Source organism: Cricetulus griseus, chromosome 5 (genome assembly GCF_003668045.3).
Source record: "Cricetulus griseus strain 17A/GY chromosome 5, alternate assembly CriGri-PICRH-1.0, whole genome shotgun sequence".
NCBI lineage: Eukaryota > Metazoa > Chordata > Mammalia > Rodentia > Cricetidae > Cricetulus > Cricetulus griseus.
In genome coordinates, this window is record NC_048598.1 from 151,856,883 (window position 1) to 151,880,926 (window position 24,044).

The 24,044-nt window shown below is 38.0% G+C and overlaps 1 protein-coding gene across 4 annotated transcripts in view; it reads left to right on the plus strand.

Moving 5' to 3' along the window:
• Positions 1-24,044, plus strand: part of Prkd1 (protein kinase D1) — a 311,814-nt gene that overhangs the window by 262,218 nt on the left and 25,552 nt on the right. For 3 of the 4 annotated variants that reach the window (XM_027416290.2, XM_027416291.2, XM_035444919.1), the window contains 4 exons: positions 777-1,056; positions 2,074-2,126; positions 4,122-4,194; positions 6,459-6,565. In XM_027416290.2, the coding sequence (XP_027272091.1) occupies positions 777-1,056; positions 2,074-2,126; positions 4,122-4,194; positions 6,459-6,565 (513 nt within the window). The remainder of the gene's footprint in view (positions 1-776; positions 1,057-2,073; positions 2,127-4,121; positions 4,195-6,458; positions 6,566-24,044) is intronic. The other variant, XM_027416292.2, reaches the window with a different exon arrangement.

Sequence of the window (24,044 nt, forward strand, 5' to 3'; positions counted from 1 at the left end):
GGAGCCCCTTTTGAGGGCCTTACCCTGCCTGGGGAGTGGAGGGGGGATGGCTAGGGGCAGGTGGGATGTTGGGGGGAGGGGAGGGAGAGGGAGAAGGGATTGACATCTGAAGCAAGCTTGTTCCTAATTTGAACTAATAAAATAAAATAAAAAAAAAACAGGTGTGGTTCAAATGTCTTTAAGCCTAATGTAGGGATGTAGAGACCAGTGGATTTCTGGTTCCATTCAGTAAGCCCTGACTTTAGTGAGAGACCCAGTCTCAAAAGGTGGGTGGGTTAGAGTGATCCAGGCACCCACAACTTAAAAGCAAAACTACTTTACCTATATAACTACATTATTTTAGCATATATTGAATCAAGACATGTTTGACTGACACTTAAAAAAAAAACAGCCATGAATACCCAATGCATTTTAAAAATCTACAACTTGCCTCATAGCTTTGTTAGACTCTTCTACCTGGCACATAACCATTGTTTAAAAACAAAACAAGCAAAAAACACCTTGAAATTTCTGGGAAATTATAGTAAACCCTCTTGTTATAAAAACTTAAAGTTTATGTATGCTGTATGTGCTATAAAATATTTTCTGTAAATTTTTAATTCTCCTCATTATATGACATAGATTTTATTTATTAGTTGAGTGTATGCTGTATATATCACAAAGTATTTTCTGTAAATTGTATCTGTTTGTGATTCTCTTCCTTAAATAGTATGGATTTTATTTAATAGTTGAGATGCTTTTGATAAACTGTATTCACCATACTTTGTCTTCTGCAGGAAATTCCTTTATCAGAAATTTTATGTCTGGAACCTGCGAAACCTTCAGCATTAATTCCCATTGGAGCTAACCCCCACTGTTTTGAAATCACTACAGCAAATGTAGTGTATTACGTTGGAGAAAATGTGGTCAATCCTTCAAGTCCCCCACCAAACAACAGTGTTTTCACCAGCGGCATTGGTGCAGATGTGGCCAGAATGTGGGAGGTGGCCATTCAGCATGCTCTCATGCCTGTCATCCCCAAGGGCTCCTCTGTGGGGTCAGGAACCAATTTACATAGTAAGTCCCTTGGCTTTAATCTGACATGGCATGCACTCAGGGTCCTGATAGTCCACTCACAGACCTTTGCTTTCCCCAGTGAGACAATGTAGAAGAGAGTCCTTGTGCTGGCTTCAGTTTGTGAGAGAATGTGGACTCTCTGAAGAGAAGCTGCTATGCTTACTAAAATATTTCATTTATTAAATTATTGTATTTTTTTATATTAGAACTTTTACAAAGTCAAGTATAACCTATGTATTAAACACACACAGGTGACCAGAGCCATCGTTTCCCAAAGAACCCATCCAGTCAGTTTGAGTTTCACTAGAATGCTACAAATATGAAAAATCTATTTCTCCCAAATCATGTCTCATACTTCTCTACTTGGGGTTTATGATATAAAGACCAGTGTTACAGTGCATTAATAAAATAGATTCAGCCAGAGTACAATTGAAATGAATTATTAAACTGAAAAAATAGAATATCTATAGAAAATTATGATCCAAAACTCCATCCTATGTATTAATCATGCAGCCTGCAGACTAACCCTTTTTTAAGATTTAGCATATCTGATATTTCATGATTATCATTTTCTCTTCAGCCAGTATATTAATAAGATACATGTGGTTATTTTGAATATAAAGTATATATCAGTATGTAAGCTAGGCATGTCATCAGAGCCCTCTATTTTAATGCCTAGAACTCCATCAGTTAATGATTTGCCTGTGTTCTAACCGAAAAAATTTATTTCTAGAAAATTAGTTGTCTATAAGCTCATACTAGAGTTGCTGTGTGGCAAAGTCAGAATTGGAACCCAAGTCTTTTTTAATCTGAGCACTATGCTGACAAATACATTTTAAAAAACCAACTATAGAATGTGTTTGTAATTTTAAGGGGAATAATACATTCTAATAGAACTTTTGCAGAAATATCTAATTGTGGTGGTTAACATAAAAGCAGTCCCCGGGATGATTGATACTTGCTTTTTTTTCTTACATGTCATCTACTTTATGTTTGTTTTTAAACATGAATTTCCAGAAGATGTTTCTGTGAGCATTTCAGTTTCAAATTGCCAGATCCAGGAAAATGTGGTGAGTCTGTGTCTATTAATATAATCTCAGAATTTGATTACTAGAAAAAAATAACATGTGATAGACTTTTACTTATCTAACATTTTAAATACTTAGTGTTTCTAAATAATATAATAGTATTTACTGTATATAGTCTTACATGATAGTTTATAAACAGTACATTGTTTGTTTACTGATTATTCTAGATTCCATAATAGACTACCAAAGGCTGTTTGTTGTAACAGAAAATAATAGTGTGATACAGGATTTTTCACATTTATCTTTTCTTTATAATAAAAAATATGACAAATGGTTTACTGAGAATACTAATAGAAAGTGGCAGGTTTGGTAGCTAGAGTGCCACTGACCTAACGTGATACTTGAATTTTTATGGCTGATATTGTACAGTAAAATAGATATACACATAAAATAAAAAAATCTCTTTGTACAAGTCCTTAAAGATGCCATTGCTTACTTCTTTGCTAAAAAGCAAATGCTAATGAATGTCAATGGTTGCAAATGTTCTTAGTCACATATACATGGCACAATGTAGACTTCAAGAAAGTTGTAGAAATCAGGAACCCCTGTCACCCGTGCCACCTAACACAAACTTTTCAGGCATTGGAAGTTACAGATTATGTTGTAAGATGTTTTACATGCTGTTGTGTTTGCTTGATTTCATCTCTATAGTCAGTACCCAAAATGGACAAAGGCCTTTCCTACCTCATTCCTGTGACCAACAGCATTAACTGTTTTTTCACTATACCTAAGACCCAAACAGAACATCCTGCTTACCGTGACCTGGAATTATTTATCAAAGAATATACTCCATGGATTGGATATCTGTTCAGTACTACTCTTGTCCCTGAAATACTTGCTGAGCTATTTTCAACTGAACATGTGCATGGATGCATTACATGAGAAAATTTCATAGTGAAAGTTGAATGTATGCTTGCTTGGGCTGTTCATCCTAGGATGCCCATCTAAGCCAGCAGTTTCCTGCTGCTCCTGCTTAAATAGAAAAGACCCTGGGAGAAGCAAGTTACTCTGAAGATCACAGAGACATTTTACCCTGGTCAGCCATTGTTGTCCATTGAAAGTTTTGAACTGAATTTTCAAAGATAGTCTGAAGAGTCCATTTGTTAACCGATGGAATAGCTTGGTTTCAGGGGGAGAAAGTGGGGAACTAGAATAAAGATTTTCATTGCCAGAGAGTTGTGAACTCACCTTGTGAACTCTCCAAGGGGATCACACCCACAGGCTCTCTAGCTGGTTTCTGAGAGAAGAAAAGGGCTTGAAGTGGATAGGATGACTGAGTGGAGAGTGTGACTGAAAAATGTTTGTTTGTTTCTTTGTTTTGTTTAAGAATCAACAGTAGAAGTATATAAAATAGTTAAAACATATGTTAGGATGTACAATGCCATGCAAATAAAATGTAAAAGTTTTGTACTGTTTCCATAAAGATGATTACTGAATGTCTGAATACAAAGCCCAGATTAGCTCACTCTCAATTCAGCAGTTCTATCACAAGTAAACACTGAATGGGTTATCTAAATAGCAAGGGGGAATTCTGGAATGCTTGCCTATTGCTTAGGTTCTTGTAGAAATGAGAACCCAACCAGGAGTAGCATCATTGTTCTGTCCAGAGTGTGAACCAAGCTTGCCATAGACATAGAATAGTTCATGAAATTTCTAGGTTACTAATGCTGAAAGAAAACTCTACTTTCAGCTATTTGTCATAAATAACATTGATTGATATTGAGGTCCTATTTTGCTCTGTTAAAATGTGTTATATCCCAAGAATTTAAGAGCAGAATAGTTTTCAAAATATTATATTAATGTAATTTGAATATTATAGCCATTGAAATTTTATCCAGCATTTACAAGTATGAAATGGCCTTTGGAATACTTAATCATATTTATATTAAATAAGGTAATACTAATTATGATTGTGAAATGTAATAGGATGAAAACTTCTTTCCCCATCTTTGTTTTTCTCTGGGCATGTACCTTTAGGACATCAGCACCATCTATCAGATTTTTCCTGATGAAGTTTTGGGTTCTGGACAGTTTGGAATTGTTTATGGAGGTGAGTTAGTTCAATAATTGTTTTTATGTACTTAAAATTTTAGGTACCTGTGTATAAAAGTATTATGTTACCAAGAAAAATGCAAACAGGGAAAGACATGTATCTATGCATAGGAGTCACTTTAGGAGAAGCTTCTCCTGACATAGCCATTCTTGGAAAAACTGGTAAATTTTGAAAGACTTTCTGTAGATGTAACTTTCTATCTCACCTGGTCCTGCAGCCATTTAGTCCCAAATGAACACACAGAGGCTTATATTAATTATAAACTGTTTAGCCAATTGCTCAGGCTTATTACTAACAAACTCTTACAACTTAAATTATCCCATAATTCTTATCTATGTTTAGTCATATGGCCTGGTACCTTTTCTCACTATGGCATTCTTATCTTGCTTCTTCTGCATCTGGCTGGTGACTGTGTCTCTGCCTTTCCTGTACCCAGTATTCTCTTAGTCTGGTAGCCCCACCTATACTCCCTGCCTGGCTACTGGCCAATCAGTATTGTATTAAACCATTATGAGTGACAAATCTTCACAGTATACAAGAGCATTATCCCACATCAACTTTCCTTTTCCTGAAAAGCTTTTATTTATTGTTGTTGTTGTTATGTATTTGCAAACCCTAATCACAGTATTGAAGCAGTTTGATTTACTTATTTAGACAAAATGTTGTGGAAACATGGAAGCTCTAAATTATAAACAAAGCAGTTCCATTTCTCTCAGCCTCTTGGATTAGACTGTTAGAGATACTATTTGTCACTAAAGCCGAAATCCTTGAAATCTAATGTTTTCACAGTATATTCAATTCATAGAATCTGAATTTTTAGCTTTTCAAGGGCAATGCTGAGCTGTTTAGTTAGATTCTAGACATTTCAGTTATATTTTTTAAGTCTTTAACTTATTTAATTGTAAGGTTTTAACTGCTATAATGACACCTTAACTTTTCCTATTTTGATACAAAACAAGTTTTTTTCTGAGTTTGTTTTATAAAATAATCCTGTCTAACACATTTGCTTGTTATGTGCTTTTTGGTATGAGAAATCTAAATATAGAATTTACAATAAGAAAATATAAGTTACTCTGTTGTGTCTATCTCGACCAGTAAGAAGGACACGACCACAACTCTTCTTCAAGCAGTTTATTCAGGAACCTTGTACATCAGCTTCTCCTTCTACTTCTACCTCAGCTTCTCTCTTTGCTTTTATCTCTGCTTCTTCTCTCTCCCAGCCCCCTGGCAAGCCCTTAAAAGCAAACTCATTTCCCAATTAGCTCACGCCACCTGGCGATCCCGGATAGGTCACAGCTGGAGGAGGCACACCAGATCCACTAAGCGCTTCCAAATAAGGCTTGTTTACAGCTAAGCTCCATCTCCCTGGCATCCAGCCAGGTGCCATCTTGGGGCTGTGGCTCCCCACATTACTCTGTTTTTCAAAGTAATTTTTATTTTTATAAAAATACTGCAATTTACCTGGGTAGTGTTAGTGGATGCCTTTAATCCCTACACTCAGGAGGCAGAGGCAGGAGGATCTCTGTGAGTTCGAGACCAGCCTGGTCTACAAGAGCTAGTTCCAGGACAGCTTCCAAAGCCAAAGAGAAACCCTGTCTTGGAAAAAAATATGCAATTTTTTTTAAATGAAAATCTAATGACTAGTAACCAGTGCTGTAACAAGAGAGACCAATGTAATAATTGCATAATAAAAATAATGGTCAATTGAGTATAGTAAATATATGTCACAGCACATAGTGTGACAATGAACTGGAAGTGATAAGTAAGATGAGAGATCAGCAAACTCAAGATAGTTTGGAACACTGGACACTTAAGGACCTGAAATACTGTGTTAATGGGGGTGGAGATCAACAAGGAAGAATAAAAACGTTAAGAGTAGATATACAGGAGACGGAGGCCATGAGGATAGAATCTCAGAGGTGAGTGGTGTCCAAAGTGATGAGGAGTGGAGCTACAGGATGCTCTGGCTGTATAGGGAGACGCTGCTGTAAGTTGATAAGTTGAAGTAGATTCTGTAAGAGTCAAGACATGGGAACTTGTGTTCAAGAAAGCACAGCAATACAGTAATGAAGGGAGGCCATCTGGAAGGAACCTGTGAGAAATAATGAGAGCATGATGCAAGTGCACGAAACCCTGAGGAAAAAAAAGTTGTTGGAGTAACAGAATATCATGGTAGTCTATATGGCCAGAACTTTACATTAATTATGCCTGTTAATTTTCTAATTAATTAATTTTTAATATTTCTCATTTTTATTTTACAGGTAAACATCGTAAAACAGGAAGAGATGTAGCTATTAAGATTATTGACAAATTAAGATTTCCAACAAAACAAGAAAGTCAGCTTCGTAATGAGGTTGCAATTTTACAGGTAAACTTTTTGAATCTCATTTGAGTGTTGCAAATCCCCCCCCCTTGACTTCGGTAGAACAATCATAAGTAATCCAGATATCTATAGCCTAGATAATTAAGAGCAATTTAATGGAAAGGCAAATTGAATCAGACTTGCCTGAATGGTCCCCTCTGGAGTATGTGAATGTTTTTTACCTACTTAATACCACAGTTTAGCATGCCACTAGTATTCATTAAATATGCATATTCCTCAGGATGGACAAGCTAAGAGCTTTCTGTCATAGGTTAAAAATGACCTTACTTTCATAAACACTTCCCTTTATGTGAATTGAATTTGTAGCTCTGAGCATATTAGGTGAATAACAGGTGTCTAAGAAAGAGATTATCTTGGTTTTCGTGATGCCTTTCCTGGTTTTCCAAGTGAGCTTTTATTTGATGTGGAAAATGACGCAATGCTCCTTTACAGCTATACCTTGTAACACCAGAATATGTTTTTTTGATGTAACTTGATCATTTATTCAGCCAATATGCTTGCATAAGTACACACATACATACATATGTAAGGTATATTAATGCACTTTCACACTGTTAAATTCATGATGAATGAGCTACTCTTTTTTTTAAGGGGCTACTGCATCATGGGATATTACAAAACAATGAAAATGCCAGTTACATGGATAGAGGAGTAGTGATATCACTTCCCTGCTCTGGGGCCATTTCTTTTCTTCTTCTTCTTTTTTTTTTTTTTTAGATTTTTTTATTTGAATTAGAAACAAGTTTGTTTTACATGTCAATCCCAATTCTCTATCCCTGCCCTCCTCCCCTACACCCCCCCCACCCAACTAAAATGCTACCTGTTACATGTCCTTTCTGTTCCCAGGAGAGGGTGAGGCTTTCCATGGGGGTGGGGTCATAAGAGTCCATCATATCCTTTGGGATAGGCCTAGGCCCACCCCAGTGTGTCTAGGCTCAGGGAGTATCCCTCTATGTGGAATGGGCTCCCAAAGTCCACACCTAGGCTAGAGATAAGTACTGAACTACTGCAGGAGGTCCCGTAGATTTTTGAGGTCTCCTCACTGAAACCCACATTCCTGGGGTCTAGATCAGTCCCCTGCTAGTTTCCCAGCTCTCAGTCTGGGGACCAAAAGCTCCCTGTTGTTCAGGTCAGCTGTTTCTGTGGGTTTCACCAGCCTGGTCTGGACCCCTTTGCTCTTCATTCTTCCTTCTCTGCAACTGGATTCCAGTTCAATTCAGTGTTTAGCTGTGGGTGTCTGCTTCTACTTCCACCAGCTGCTGGGTGAAGGCTATCGGGTGGCATATAAGGTAGTCATCAATCTCATTATCAGGGGAGGGCATTAAAGGTAGCCTCTCCTCTGTTGCTTAGATTTTTAACTTTGTAGATCTCCAGACATTTCCCTAGTGCCTGATTTCTCTGTAAACCTCCCTCTATTATGGTTTCTCTTTTCTTGTTTTCTTCTATTTTTCCCTGACTCAATCTTTCTGCTCCCTCATATCATCCTTACTACTCCTCTTCTCCCCTTCTACACCAGAATATTTTTATAGAAGTTAGTGTGTGTATAACAATTAGAATGGCTTTTAGCCATCAAAGGGAAATTCAACAGCTGCTTGCTAACTGGTCAGCATAGCTGTCTATTCAATTTATATGCTTGACAAGTACTTGTTTTTATATAACTGCCATAAATCCTACTTCTGCAAGTTAGTCCTAATTTTTGAGTCATAATTTTGTTGAAATTTTTAATTATGTTTCAATAACCAAGCAGTTTACTGCTCAGCATTTCTGTTCTGTTTAGTGGTAAATATAACAGATTTTTTTTAGCTAGCCCTGATAGTATAAGCCTATTATTCAATATGTGGGTTAGACCGAGACAGTAGAATTACTAGTTGGAAACCAACTTGAATTACCCAAGATTACAACAAGATTTAGTAAGAGAAAGGTGAAGAGAGCATGATAGAGAGGGTGGGAAAGAAGCTAAAGGAGATAATGACAACCAAAAACTTGGGCCTTTTTACATAGAAAAATGACATCACTTTATGTTTTTAAGAATTTCTAAAACTAGTGTTTTGTGCCTTTGGGCAATAGGATAACACAGGGAACTATTCACAAGCACACCCTTAACTACCATTACCATGCCAGTTCTTGTATTCATATCTCAGCACTTGCTAGTCTATAACCAGAAAAAAAAAATCCCTTTTAATTGTTGAGGCTAGGGAAATAATAAAGTGGATAAAGTGTTTGTCACACAAGCACGAGGACTGGAATTTGGTGCTTCAGCCCTCACAACAAAAAGCTGGAAACACAGGAGGTGTGCTTCTGCAATCCTGGCCAGTCAACCTAGTCACTGAGCTCCAATCCTAAGAGAGATATTAAGATATTATAGATATTATGTAATGCCTATAAATTTAGCAAATGAGTTCATTGCAAGTCAGCCCCATCCTTCTTCATTTCCTACTCTGACGTGCTCTTCTGGGACATATTCTTTTACAAAGGCAGAATTTCCAGATGTGGAGTGGGCACCCTCCCACTTCTGGAAGCAGGTGCCCTGGCTTATGCTGTACCTGGAGTCTTAGAAGTGCTCAGGGGTCTACAGAAGATTGGGTTGTAGTGCGGAGTGGAGGAAAATATCCCTTCGGTAGCTCTGCTAAACCCTCCTTGTGGAGATTGGCTCCGACTATGTAAAGTAGTATTCTGGTTTACAGATGGCCTCAAAATTGGGCAAATATAGTGTGAGAAAAACAGAATACATTTTTATTTTCCCTGTACATAATTCCCTGTAGATGAAGGAGTTCCATTATATTACTCAATCATTGGAACATTATGCCCTTTAGCTATTTCTGAGTAACAGAAGGTAAGGGGTAACAGATCATTTATAACTGTTTTCATTACCTGTAAACACTTCATTATTATGATATATCAGGGAAAATGTTAATGAATATAGAGTTTAAAGTTTCTGCATAATATTTCCAAGGGCCACATTCTTGTCATTTTGACTTCTTTTCATGTCAGCACAATTAAAATTAAAGAATGGTTGTTTACTATTGTCATGGATATTAATGGAAACTAGCATACAAGTATCTATATCATAGAATGTTTTAAATTCAAAATCTAATATAAACGTGGATGGTGTAGTATAATTTAATGAAATGTGAATCCTCTTCCAAGACTTGTTGATGAAATTTAGGTACTAGTATATCCTTATCACAGTACATACAAAGCTTTACCTTAAATGTATGAATATAATTCTATTCATTATACCAGTGTTTTTTGCTTTTCTTGAAATACATCTCTTCTTTGCCCATATAAAGAATAATATTAGAGTTTCCATTGATGATACGATGTAAGACAAAAGCATTTGGAATTATAAAAGATCAAATATAGTATATATAGTAGATTATGCAATATAAGAAAAATACATAAGCCCTTTGGTCAATACATTGAGTGTACACAAACTGTGGTTTTATAACTCCAAGTCGATGGCCCTTCTGTCTGTTTCTGTGATTTCTTATCTATCCATCACTCTTTGCATTTTGTCTTTATCAAACTTGATTAACTTACTCCTTCCACAAAACTGGTCAATTATTATTCCTTTTCAAATCCCTCTGCTTCCTGTACCCTGAGCTTACCAGATTCCATTTCTCCTTATCTGTCCCTTTACTGCCTTCCTGATCTCATCCTTCCATTCCTTTTTTGTGTCTTAGACAGATGTGATACTCATTCCTAGACCAAGATCACATATTATGAAATAGCCATCCATCATCCATTCACAATCCCTCCATGATACTACACTTGAGGACTCATGCTTCTTAAATACTTTAGTCTCAATTTGTCTTTTAAATTTTTATTTATTTACTTGTAAGTGTTCATGTATATATGCATGTATGCACTCATCCACATATATATGGGGTTGACATTGGGGTCTTCATTTCTATCCACTCTTTTGAGATCAGGTCTATCACTGAACCAGTGATCTTTCTGCCTTCATGTCCACAGCACTGAGTTGGTAGTTGTCCACCTCTGTACCAACCATTTACCTGGGTACTGGTGATCAGGTTAATATCCTCTTGCTTGTGACCAACTGAGCCATCTCCCCATCTTGAACACAATACACATTTTTGGATCTTATTTTCTTTGGGGTAAGGTTAGAATTTTAAACAAACATAAAGTCAAGAGAAAACTGCAGAGATTTTCCATATACACCCTGAAAAGCCACTCACCTGTCACTACTCCCAACAGAACGGGACATTTATTACAGGTGATGTATTGGTGCATCATGATCACCCAGAACACATAGTTTGTGTTAGGTTCAATCTGTATGGTACTTCTATGAATTTGAACAAATAAAATTCTCTGTGCCTGTCCTATTCATTGCTCACACTTTTCCAGCCTTTTATCACATTGAAAATTCACATGTCCATCCCTTTGTCTTAATTAAAATGTGCTGTAAATAGAATCACAGTACAGCCCTCTGATTGCCTTGTTGCGCTCAGGGATGATAGATAGATAGATAGATAGATAGATAGATAGATAGATAGATAGATAGATAGATGATAGACACATAGATGATAGACAGATAGATCATACATACATACATACATACATACATACATACATACATACAAAGATTTTTTCTACATATTTTGTGTCTTGATAATTTATTTTCTAGGGTATAATAATATTCCATTATCTGGATATGCAACAAGTTATCCTTCATCTTCTGAAAGATATCTTGCCTCCAAGTTTTGGCTATTATGATTAAAGCTGTTTTAAAAACAAGTGTAGGGGCTTTAGCATGGTGCTTTTGAATTCCTATGAGTAAATACCGAAGTGCATAATTGTTAGATCATGCAATCAAAGTGTGCTTAGTTTTTACAAGGGGCTGCTACACTGTCTTCCATGGTGGTGGGACCAGTTTGCATCCTCACATCTGGGAACAAGAGCACTACAGCCTCACTGCCTCATTAGAATCTGCTGTTACTGATTTCCAGTTGTCTGCAGTTCTATTAGGGGTGTACTGATATGTTGTTTAATTTCAATTTCCTTGGTGATAGTTGATGTAGAGTTTCTTTTAATACAGGTTTTTCTGTCTGTATATTTTAGTGAGGAGCCAAATCCTGGCTCATTTTTTTTTAATCTCGGGATTTAAGATTTGGCAACTCCTTGAATATACTTTAGAGTGGTCCTTTATAAAGTTTGATAAAAGGCATCTTTATAAATATTTTCTCATGGCCCATTTTTTTTCTCATTCTTTTGAATTGCTTGAACAATTCCTGATGATGAGTAGAGAACATGACATTTTATACTATCCTGTATGTTGAAAAGTTAAGAAAGGGCAAAACAACCTGAGAGATGAGGGGGTTTACCTCCTTTCTTCTCAGCATGTTGACTTCCATTTGCATTTCGTTGTCTCTTGTTATGTAAGAAAAGGAGAAAACTCATTATATTTCCCACATGTCTGCAGCAACTTTGAAATCAAAAGCTCGGTGGAAGCATTCCAGACTTGGTGAACTTGAGAATGACTGAGTAGTGTCTGGGCATGTTCAAGAATATATATGAATGAGAACATTAAATAACCTCTTTACTAAAAAGATACTGGTCTTGTTCCCCTCACCCATTCCTAATCTTGCTGCTGAGCCAAGTCCACTTAGAATAAAAGGGGTTACAGTAGATTTCACATAAGTATATATAAAACACTAGGTTGTTAATCATGAGATAACTCCCCAAAGTTCATACCCTTTCTTGATTCCAGGATAAAACATTTCTGTTGTCATTAGCAGTCAATAGAGGTACTTCAAACTAGGTAGTTAACTTGATGGATAAACTACTGCCACCAAAGTTCATGTGCCCAAAACCCATATAAAACCAGAGGTACTGCTGTGCATTTATAATCCCTGCATGACTATGGTGAGATGTGAGGCCAAGACAGGAGGATCATGGAACTCATGGGCCAGCTAGCCTGGCTATACATACACCTATTACTCCACCCAAGAGACCCTTTGTCAAACCAGTTGGGAAGTAAGCACTGACATATGAGTTATACTCTAACCTCCATATATGACATGTGCACATACACACACACACACACACACAGTTAACACTTCTAGTTTTCCTTTATATGTGTATACATATGGTGTGTGCGTGCATGTGTGTGTGTGTGTGTGTGTGTGTGTGTGTGTGTGTGTGTGTGTGTTGTCTGTGCCTGTAGCCTCGGGTGGTGTGGAATTCAATGTAAACTGAATATCTCATCTCATGCTGGTTGCAAAGTCATGGCCATACTGCCTCAGTCTCCTGCATACTGGGATTGCAGCCAAGAACTACCATGTGTGTCTTAAACTTTTGAACAAAATTAAGGAAGGATCAATGTGAATTGGTTAGTATTGGAACAAAAATATAACTACACATCAGTTTTGATGGAGTCTTTTATAAGGAAACTAATTTTTTTTTACCATGAATGTTCTGAGTAATTCTGATGGTCCAGAATTTACTGGGTTAAGTTAGCTTGTGGCCTCAGTGATATAAAATAAGACAGCCACACTTATTCATGGAAAGGTTGTGTCAGTTCTTATATCTAGTGTAAATGGAGTTCTTAATTGGTCTAAGTAATAAAAACCCAGAATCAGATATAGAAGAAAATTCTGAGACATCAGAGAGAAGGAATAAGCCATGACCACACCTTACGTCCTTAGTGTCTCCACAGACAATGGAGTTTCTGTTCTCCCTACTTATATCCTGTTTCTGCCCAGCTAACTCACTTCCTGTCTGTCTGTACAGATCTCCAGACCTCTATGGTTAGCTAGTGGCAAGCTCCATTCTCTGACCTTCACACAGTCTTTATTTATACAAGCAAGATATCAGCACATATTCCCCTTTTGTCTAAAATTTAAAAAGGTTATATGCAATAAGTATAATAACTGTATACAATATATACAAGCAATAAGTACATCAAAAATGTATTTGACAAATTCAGAGAAAATATTCCATTGTCTATTCTTTCTTGATGAGTCCAAAATCTTGTCCCTAATTTACTTTCTATTCTAATTTGCATTATCAAATTATCTTTTAATGTCTTTCAAACCTATTACACCTAACACATCTTTAGTTAGTGTTTTTACTGAGTCTGGTAAACAAGGAAATTTGTAACTATACTATCTAGTCTTCAACTCCCTCAGAGATCCAACAAAGAAATAATATTAACTGAGTAAACAAGAACTGCAAGCAAGCCACTTCCAAGAAATGTGTGAAATGACAGATGCAGCTGGCTGCCTGGACAGCCACCCAAGGTTGCTCTACGCATTGGGGCATCCATCTTTGGCCTATAGGCCTAGCATATCTGGCAGACATTTATGTGAGCCAGGATATTCTGAAGGACTGGACCATCTTGGGTTGGCAAGGTTTGCAGTCACTCTTTTTGGTGTCCTGTTTGTCCAATTTGGACAGCATACTGTCAGTAGTTGAGGCAAGGGTACTTTCTTGCCCAGTGGCTTACCTTTACCACAAAGAAAGTAAACTCCATGTAGAGTTTCTTCAATGCCCTTAATCTTCTCCTATATAAATTGCTGCTGCCAGGAGCAGACATGCCTCATTGTCATAAAAGAAAAAGAACCTATATTTTTAAAAACATGTTAAATGGCATACTCTGTAGATCTGTGAAGTGTTTGAAGATGATCTGTCTTTCTAAAATATCTGTTTGAACTTGTAAACATACTAATGTGACTACAAGTTCAATTGTAATAGTTGACTGATTACTAAACTACATTTGCTTAATATCCCATATAGTTGGTAATAATAACTTCCAAGGACTAGATATTTATATTGCATTGTTAAATGAGCTGTATAAGCACAATACCTTGAACAATATTAGAAACATATGTAAAGTATGTTTCTTAACAATGTGTGTTAGCTTTACTTTATCCTAAGATAATAGCAATGTGAGTTTCAAAGTCTTTTCATTTGAAATTTTTTAAATTTGCAAGCCCTCAAAAGGTCACAACTGAAGTGGAATCATACTCTTTTCAGTGAGTTACAAAATAGGATGATATGCACATGCAACAACTACAGATCCCATTTAGTAGAGTGAGTTTTCGCTGGCCAGCATTCAGGTTGGCCTGCTGACCTCACAATAGAAGCCCCAGTTTCATAGACAAGGCTTGAAAACACAGCAAGGTACCAATACGAGAAGATAATTATGCCATTATGATACCATATCTTCTCAGTAAGTGCTGTAACAACCTGTCTTGCAAGTAGCCACAGGCATCCTTGAGAAAAATGCTTTGCAGCACAGACGTCATTTCCTAATTTTTCCAAGGAACAGCAACCTGCCTTGCCCTCCCATTATTCAGTTTTTCCTTATTTATCAGCACAGAATGAAATAAAAGACAGATGCCTTGAGATCATTAGGACAGAATACTCATGGATTTTAATGATTATTAATGTAAGTTTAATAGGACTTTTGTATCCCAGAATTTATCTTCGATTCAATAATGTAAGGAAATCACTAGTTTCATTCTTCATAAATGATTATTCTTTTTTCATTAATTCGTACCATTTGAACTACTCTATTTTCCAAGAAAGCATAAAGCCTAGTACTTTGTCACTATTCAGGCCCAGTGCATGTAAACACCGCCTAGGATACTTTGCACACAAAGAAAACAGCAGAAAGATCTAGCTTTGCACACAGTGTGATTTATTAAGGAATTTACTGTTAGATGTGTGCTCTTGGTAGCAGCAATACTAAGCAGATCTCCAAAATCTAAATCAGACGGACAGTCTTATGTAGTGATTAGTACTTCATTCAAGCCAGAATGCATCTTAAGGTAATACCAAATAGCCAGGCACATTCCCTGCACCAAGAAGCATGCTGATCACAGAGCTTCCCATGCCAACTTGCAGGCAGCACCTGGGGGCTGGTGAGGTGGAATATACACATAGCCAGTAGGGCTCCTTCTAAGGGTACCTTCTAAAACTGACCAGGAGCTGTATCTCTGTAAGTGTTGTATGCTTGCATCAACTCTGGCAGTATAGTGTGTGTTTAAATAGCATGGATATAGATGACCTTTGTAACAGGAGCCAGACGACAAAGTAGGCCAGACACATGAATACTGAGTAAATTATGGCAACTCTAAGGACTTCAGCCCACCTTGTAAGGTGATTTTTGTCTCATAGGATCTGTAACTGTTGGTTTAACCAACTGTTCTTTTTTGCATCAATCTAGATAGCTGAGAGTAATATGGCAAATGAAAATGCCATCTAATTTTAGCTGCTTTCCAGAATTAGGACTCGAGCCCTACAGGCACTTTGAACATGTTCTTGCCAGAGAGCCAGTCATGCCATGTGCCATACACCTAACTGCATTGTCATAGTTACAGGGGAGCCCAAAGCCACTGCTTATCAAAGCCTCAATATCCTTGACCTTATGCAGATGGGGAAGGTTTGTACTTTATCTGGCAGCAGGTGCCACCAGACCTCCACATGTAGGAAATTCATGGATAATGAAGGACCTTGAGTCTTGGGGTGAAAAGTCTGTAATCATTCTACTTTGTCACATAAGAATAAAATCCGCAGCCAGGCAGCAGTGTCACACACCTTTAATCCCAGCACTCAGGAGGCAGAGACAGGCTGATCTCTGTGAGTTCAAGGCCTGCCTGCTCTACACAGCATGTTGCAGGACAGGCTCCAAAGCTACAGAGAAACCCTGTCTTGGAAAAAAAAAAAAAAGAATATAATCCTCACTGGTTATCACAACATCAAGGAAATAATGGAACTAAGGAATATATTAGGCAATTCCTTCACTATCTGTTACTTCCCCTCTCAAGTCAAGGAAAACTAATCTGATACTGATTGCAAAAGGATGCTAAAAATGCCATTTGATACTGTAAAGAGATGGTTACTTATATGCAATGGAGGACATGATATTTTCTAGTACCTGGATAATGTCAGACACTACCATGTAAATAGATATCACTTTGTTGTGCTTAGTGTTTACCACAGATAGGCCATTAGACATAGAATTCCACTCAAATCTACTTTAATGAACTAATGAGTTTAGTTAGGTTTATTTTCTGGGGCATGTGAACTCTTCCATTATGAAAAGTCTTTTTCAGCAACTATTAAATATTTAAATAGCCTTGGGGAGTGGTGGACCCTATGAGCCCTTCCTTAATCAACCCTTAACTGCCTATAGCCTAGCCTCCCCTCATCTCCATCGTAGAGTTATTATGTCAGTGTCCTTCTGTTACCACAGCTGCTGGCAGTTTGAAGGGGCAACAGTCATGCCATGACCACGGACAGCATTCCACAACACACCTCATTTAATTCCATTCAATCCAGAAATTGTACTCCAAATACCCTTTGCCCCTTTTACCAGCCAAACAGGACTGTATAGGTACCATTTGGCAATTGGCAAAATCTCATCCTGCTCTAATTAAATTATTGTACCTTGGGTCTTAGTGAATCAGACTGGGTGGTACACTGACTAATATTGAATACGCCTCCAGAAGTAGAAAGGGTTTTAATGTTTCATTTTGTGGCCTCCCACACAACCCTGGTACTCTCTTTACTACCTAAATCTTGAGTTTAATTCCCCTACCAAGCTCTGGTGATGTCGTTCCTAGAGTATATATTGAAGGATTAGGATATACACATCAAGTATAAAGCCATGGTCTTTTGATTATTGAAAAATTGGAAGTAATGAGAGCTTCACCCATATCCATTTTTTTTGTGATATTTGGCTAAGAAGGAAGAATAAAGGGCTAACTCACTCACAACAGGTCTTCTTTCATTCTGGATATAAAAACAAATACCAGGATATGAATGACTTCTTGAATGCCCATTCAAGCTGAATACCCTTGGCTTCCTCTAGGCATTTCCATGGAGTCATCTGCCTTGCCAGATACTATGTATTGTATTGGCCTTGGTTCTTGTAGCCAAGATGATCCAGTAAATATGAGAATGGTTCTCATATTTAGGCATTATGGAGGTGATAAAGTCAAGGTGAGATGTATTGTTATTCATTTTCTTGGCTTCCTGGTCCCACCCAAAGCTTCATTTACCAGGAACATATAATGTCACTGGAAAGTTTTCAAGCTTCTACAATGTTTAGCAACTGCAAGGGTGTAGTTCTGAGCAGCTTCACAGTCCATCCTTCTGCAAGGGGATATTCATCGGATCCAATGTTCAAGTTCATTGGCAAAAAAGAACTGTGCTCCACCCCTGCACTCTCAGGCTGTTCTTTCCTCTCCTCCCCCCAAGAATTCCAGTCGTCTTCCTCTCATTCTGATCTCAAAATAACAGCTCACATCCATTTCTTTGAAATGTTCCCAAACCACAGATGGAAGTAGCTTGGGTTTCAGTTTTTCACATTCTCAGGTAAGAGACTCAGAAAGCTAGAGCTATGCTGTACTCTTTCTAGTAACTCTCCAGATTCTATAAGCCTTTCATTCATTCAGCTAGTTCTCCTAGCCAAATAAATGCCCAGGGCAGAAACATAAGATACTAATGTTTCTCACTAATATGGGATAAGCAGCACTCAGAAATAGGCTCCTCCAAACCCAGTCCTTTTTTATAACTTTCATATGACAGACTGGAACATTTCACATAGAGGCAACCCTCTCAGGATACAAAGTACATGGCCAATCGGGGATTTCCCACTATACATTTTCCTTGTCCCTCTACTCCTGACTGGGCTTACCAGTTCTTCCATAATATTTATCTGAGGACAATCCCAAGTAGCTTAGGGGCTGAAAACAAAAATGCAGACAGATCCATTTGCATCCACAAAGCATATGGTGGATGGTTGGCACACTGAGAGAAATGCCCTGGGTAGCAACAACATCAAATAGATCCCTGCACTCCATTCAGCAGTAGGGTCTCCTACAGTGGTCAGGACAAAAATGACTTCATCCAAACAAGAATGAGCCTGTCTTCTTAAGCTAATGTCAAAAGGGGCACATTATTAGTGATGGGATCCAGTTTAAAAACCCCATATAACACTCCAGTAAGTCTGATTATTTATAGAATTCTGAGAAACTGGCAAAAAAAAAAAAAACTAAATAGGGTTACTCTAGGGAGTCAAATTATTTATAAGTCAAGATGTCTGTCATCACGCGAATCTCAGTCCATATAACATATATTGTTTTAAAATGATATTTTTATTCTATATGAAGATACATCAGAACAAAAAGGATGATAAGAAATAGCTGTGTCATGACTGGCAAAATATTAATAATGGTTACAATCTGATGATTTATGGAATTTTTTAAAATACTTACTTGGCTTGCTAATGTTTGACTGAGTTTGTTTACAAATAAATAAGCTGTAAGTAATATTTATTACAGATGTTTGTACACCCTTTCCCTTTGTGTATAAAGCCAAAGATCTCATATTTATGAAAAACGAATGAGGAATTTGGTAGGCTGAACAAATAAGGGAGGTTTCATATGATATATTAGGTAGAATACTCCTCCAAAGATATATATATATATATTATATATATATATATTCCTTAAGCCCAGAAATGATCAATATGCTGTGTTGGTGACAAGCGTGACTCTATAGGTACAACTATAGTTAAAGACTGATGCCTTAAATGAGATGTCTTGCCATAGAATCTGCAATTTGAATACTTTGTCCCCGGTGATTGGCACTTTGGGGTTGTTGCTGAGGGACTCTTTCTGGAATAAACACCCCAACACCCATGAGAATGAAAAAGAGGAGATGTCACTGGTAGACCGAAGCCAGGACAGCTCCTAAGAGGCTTCAATGCCAGGTCCAGTCTGCATTCTCATTTTATACACTAAAACCAAAGCAGGGCAGGCAAGCAAGCAAGATTTTACAGAAGCATAGGTGGCAGTCAACAAGTTGTTAAGGGCAGCAGCACATTGTTTTAGCCACTTTTCCCAGGGCATTCTTTTCCAAGTAGCAGGTAGAGTCATGCTTGGCAAATAGGCAGTACAAGCAGTGCTTTTTGAGTAAATCACCAATAAATCAGTAATTTGGTAGCTAATAATTGGCTTTTTCCACCTTGTTCCACTTTAGTGTGGCCTTGCTGGATAAAGTACTTCATTGGGGGGATGGGCTTGGAGAGTTTAAAGACTAGCCATTTCAAGCTCTGTCTTTCTCTGCACATGCTTACTGTTGGCGATGTGAAGTCTTAGCTGTTCCTGCCTCCATGCCTGCCTGTTGCCAGACCCACCTGCTATGATAATGATGGACTCTTATCCCTTTGAAGCTGTAGACCCCAATAAACCCTTCTATGAGTTGGTCCTGGTAATTTTTCACAGTAATAGAAAAGTAACTTAAGACAGAATTTGGTACCATGAAGTGGATTGAGATATTGCTGTGGTGGACCCGATCGTGTTTTCTGGAGGAATGTGGAAGAATTTGAATTAAAAAAGTGATCTAACTCTGTAAATAGGGCTTAATGAGCCCTTCTCGTAGGATATTGGAAACCAGAAATGCTGAGAGTTAGACACTAAGGGCCCAGTATAAGAAGTTTCAGAGGGAAATAATACTAGCAACTGGGCTAAAGCCCATTCTTGTGATATTTTGGAAAAGAATGAGGCTGCTTTCTGACTTTAAGCTAAGAACTTGACTGTAGTTAAAGGAACCTCTAACAGTGGTACCAGTGTTTATCCCTAGTGCACAAATGGACTTTGGGAGCCCATTCCCTATGGAGGGATACTATTTCAGCCAAGATACACGGATGAGAGCCTAGGCTCTCCCCCCAAATGATGTGACAGACTTTGATGATTCCCCCATGGAAGGCCTCGGCATCCTTGGGAAGTGGGTGTGGGTGGGTTGAGGGGGGTTGGTAGGGGACATGGGAGGATGGGAGGGAGAGGGAAGAGGCAAATTGATACGTAAAATGATTGTTTCTAAATTAAAAAAAAAGAAAGAGTAATGGACTAATTTCTTGACATAGAAGATTTTGGAACAGCCTAATATTGACTACCTTTGGTGGTCATTAGTAATCATTCTAATGAATGTCTACAATGAAATAGAGAAAATGGGGCAGAAAGAAATATAAAATGTGCATTTTAAAAAGAATAGTAGCACCAGAAAATGTAATATTGGAGCCAAGGATTGTACTTAAATAGATAAAGATATTAAGGAGAGACCTGATATGATTTCATGTCAAGGGAGCAGGGCCCTCAGGGCAAGTCTGCACCCAGCTAAGCTTCCAACTTGAGAAAAGAAAAGGCCTAAGGAACTTTCTGTCCCTAGAAAAGAACAACAAACAAAAACTCTGCAAATGTGACCCAGTGGTGCCAGGATCCATCCCAAGCTGGCAGCCAAAGTTGTCAATGTCATCCATTTCTATGTGGTGCTTGATTTACAGTCATGAAGGATAAACTAGAGTAGGGGTTATGGAATTTCTGAGAACCACTGAGACCAGGAAGGCATGGAAGACCTAAGAGGCCACTATGTGAAGCTGTAAAAGTGAAGCTTGTGTCACACTGGAGACCCCAAGATGTTTGAGGTGTCAGGGCAATGAGACATGAGTGAGAGCCAGCCCACAAGGGAGAAAGGCAGCCAAGCTGGAGAAGTGGGCCATCAGACATGGAGCTCAAGGATTTGGAATTTGCTAGGTTTTGGTTCCATATTTTCTCAGCCTGTCCCAATTCCTCCCTTTTAGAATAATAATGTATAGTCTATGTCACTGAATGTATACAATTTTCTTTTTGCTTTTATACCGGGTTACAATTGAACAATTACCTGTATCTCAGAAGAGACTGAACGTTTCAGTAGTATTGAGTCTAAAAGAGCATGGGAACTTTTGGAGTTGAACTAAATGCATCTTGGAGCATGATGGCCATGAGCCTGTGGAGACCAAGGAGCAGAATGTGGTGGTTTTAAAAAGATGTACCCCATATGCTCTAGCATTTAAATACTCAGTACCCAGTTAGGGGAGTGTCTTAGGGTTTCCATTGCTTTGAAGGGACTGCATGTCCATGGCACCTCTTATAAAGAAAACATCTAATTGGGGTGGCTCACTTACAGTTTCAAAGGTTCAACCCAATATGATCATGACAGGGCGTGTGGCTGTCTGCAGGCAGACATGGTGCTGGAGATCCTATGTATATATCTCGAAGGCAACATGAAGTCAACCAACAGTCAAACTAAGGGAAGCTACAGCAAAAGACACCTCAAAGCCCACCCCACAGTGACACATTTCCCCCAACAAGGCCACACCTCCTAATAGTGGCCACTTCCTTTGGAGGCCATTTTCTTTCAAACCACCACCAGAGACACAGGTGGTGCAGCCTTACTGGAGGAAGTATATCACTGGAGATGGGCATTGAGAGCGTAAGGACACTTGCCATTTCAGTGTTCTCTCTGTGCTTTCTGTTTGTGGTTTGAGATGTGAACTTTCACCTGCTGTTCCAGGTACCTTGTCTGCCTACTGCCATGCTTCCCTAATGTGATGGCAATGGCCTCTTATTTCACTAAAACTATAAAACTGAAATTCACCCTTCTTTCACATGATCATGGTGCTTTATCACAGCATTAGAAAGGTAACTACTATAGAGACCATAAAAGGGGATGGTTAGCTTCTGTTAGTCTGGTTAGCCTAAGCTCACTTATGAGCCCTTAAAAGTAAAGGATCTTCTGTAGCTGGAAGTAGAGGAGAGAGCTGAGTGTTTTGAAAGGCGGAAACCTCAACATACAGTGTGTGGTAGATGACGAGGCCTAAAGAACCTTAAGCAGCTCAGGGAGCTCAGGGACCTCCTGGCCTACAGCCTGTTAGCAATGGGTGCTAACAACTCTCCAGCCCTAAGTCAACAAACCAGAATAAACTAGGAAGTCAGTTATCCCTCAAAGCCTCCAAGTAGGAGAACAGCTTCCCAACAACTTAATTTCTGCCCAGGGAAACAGCAGAGCAAACAGAGGAGCTCATCAGACTTCGAACCCACAGAACTGTGAGGTTGTGATTTGATTCATGTTGCTTCTAATGCTTATCAGCAGCAAGGATAATATGGAAAGATGGCAAAGATGAAGAACAAGATTGTGATGTTTGTTATAATTAACCTGGTGCAGCTTCTTGTCAGGTAAAAGGAAGACTCTTCTGTACCATCGCAGTTCAGTCAGTAAACTAAAGAGGAAATTGTTGCTCAATTCTTTTTTACAGTGTCAGATGTGCCCTACAGTAACCAGCTCTCCTATACACCTGGTACAGTGTATTGAGTAATACATTTTGGTTGTTATATGTATTGCTACATTTTACAAAGGGAGAAATAGACACAACAGAGTCTAACTTTTGTGCATCTGGAGCCAGCAAGTAATAAGAGCAAAAATCCACACTCAGAGGAACTGCCTCCAAAGAACCTGTTTCAGAAATTGTACTCCAGGTCCAGCGGATACACTTGTAGCTAGGCCTGTTCTGCGTTAAAACAGAAACCTACCAAAAGGAAGGGAGATAAAAACCCATATCTAAGGGGAGCAAGTACCACCATCGTTATTGTCCAAATAGCCTGTTTTGAGTTTTTAATCCTTCATCTTCCGGAAATAATGAAATTATGAATCATGTAGTCAAAATGGCCATGAAGGGAGAGGCTCTCTTAGAAGATGGTTCCTGCCCTTCAGCTGTTGCCTAGCTGGTCTCTTTCTGATCACTGTCTAGTGCTTTTAAAAATTATGTGAACTGACAACTACTTATGAGGCAAAGACATGGAAGGAGTGCAAATCATGTAGATGGGAGGAAACCCATATGTTTGTTCCTAAGAAATATGGTGAAGTTGCTCAAATAGGTATTAAAGCTGACATATTTTGAGGGCTGGTCCCTAGAAAGTGAATGATATTGTCTTTTTCATATCCTTGTTATTAGGAAAATCATGTTGGAACTCATATTGGCAGCAGCATTTCTGATATTTGACTACATATAATTGCATTTGTTATTTGAAAAGACATTAGTTAAGATCATAGGATTTCATCATGTGAATCCTGAGATTGCTTACCAACAATTCCATGAACTTAAAATAAAAATTCATACATTGTATGTTTTCTACAGGGATATAATCCCTGTAGAAATATAATTGTATGTCATTTGATGCAAATGTGTCATCACTAAATATTAAAGATATATATCATATCTAAAAAATCTAATATTCAATTTCAAAAAATATATTCAGTTTCATAAAAGAATTACTCAATTTCATAAACATTTGGGAGTATTATTCATTTAATAAAAATCAAACGATGCAGAAGTTCATATTTCAGTAACATTTAAGGAATTGATGCTGAGCATCTAAAGTGTCCCAGACACCAGAGAGAGAATTCAGTTGATTAAATATGGACACTAAGGAGATTGCTGTCTTATTGGTAGATAAATAAAGTCAATAACAGTGTAATGTAAGTGTTATGAAAGAACATTGTACCAAAGATTCTGGAGAGGAATCCAACTTAGACCAAGGGTCATTGACATCTTTCCAATAACTGAGTTTGTACCAAGACAATTGTCTCATTCAGGCTAAGGGAACAATAGCTT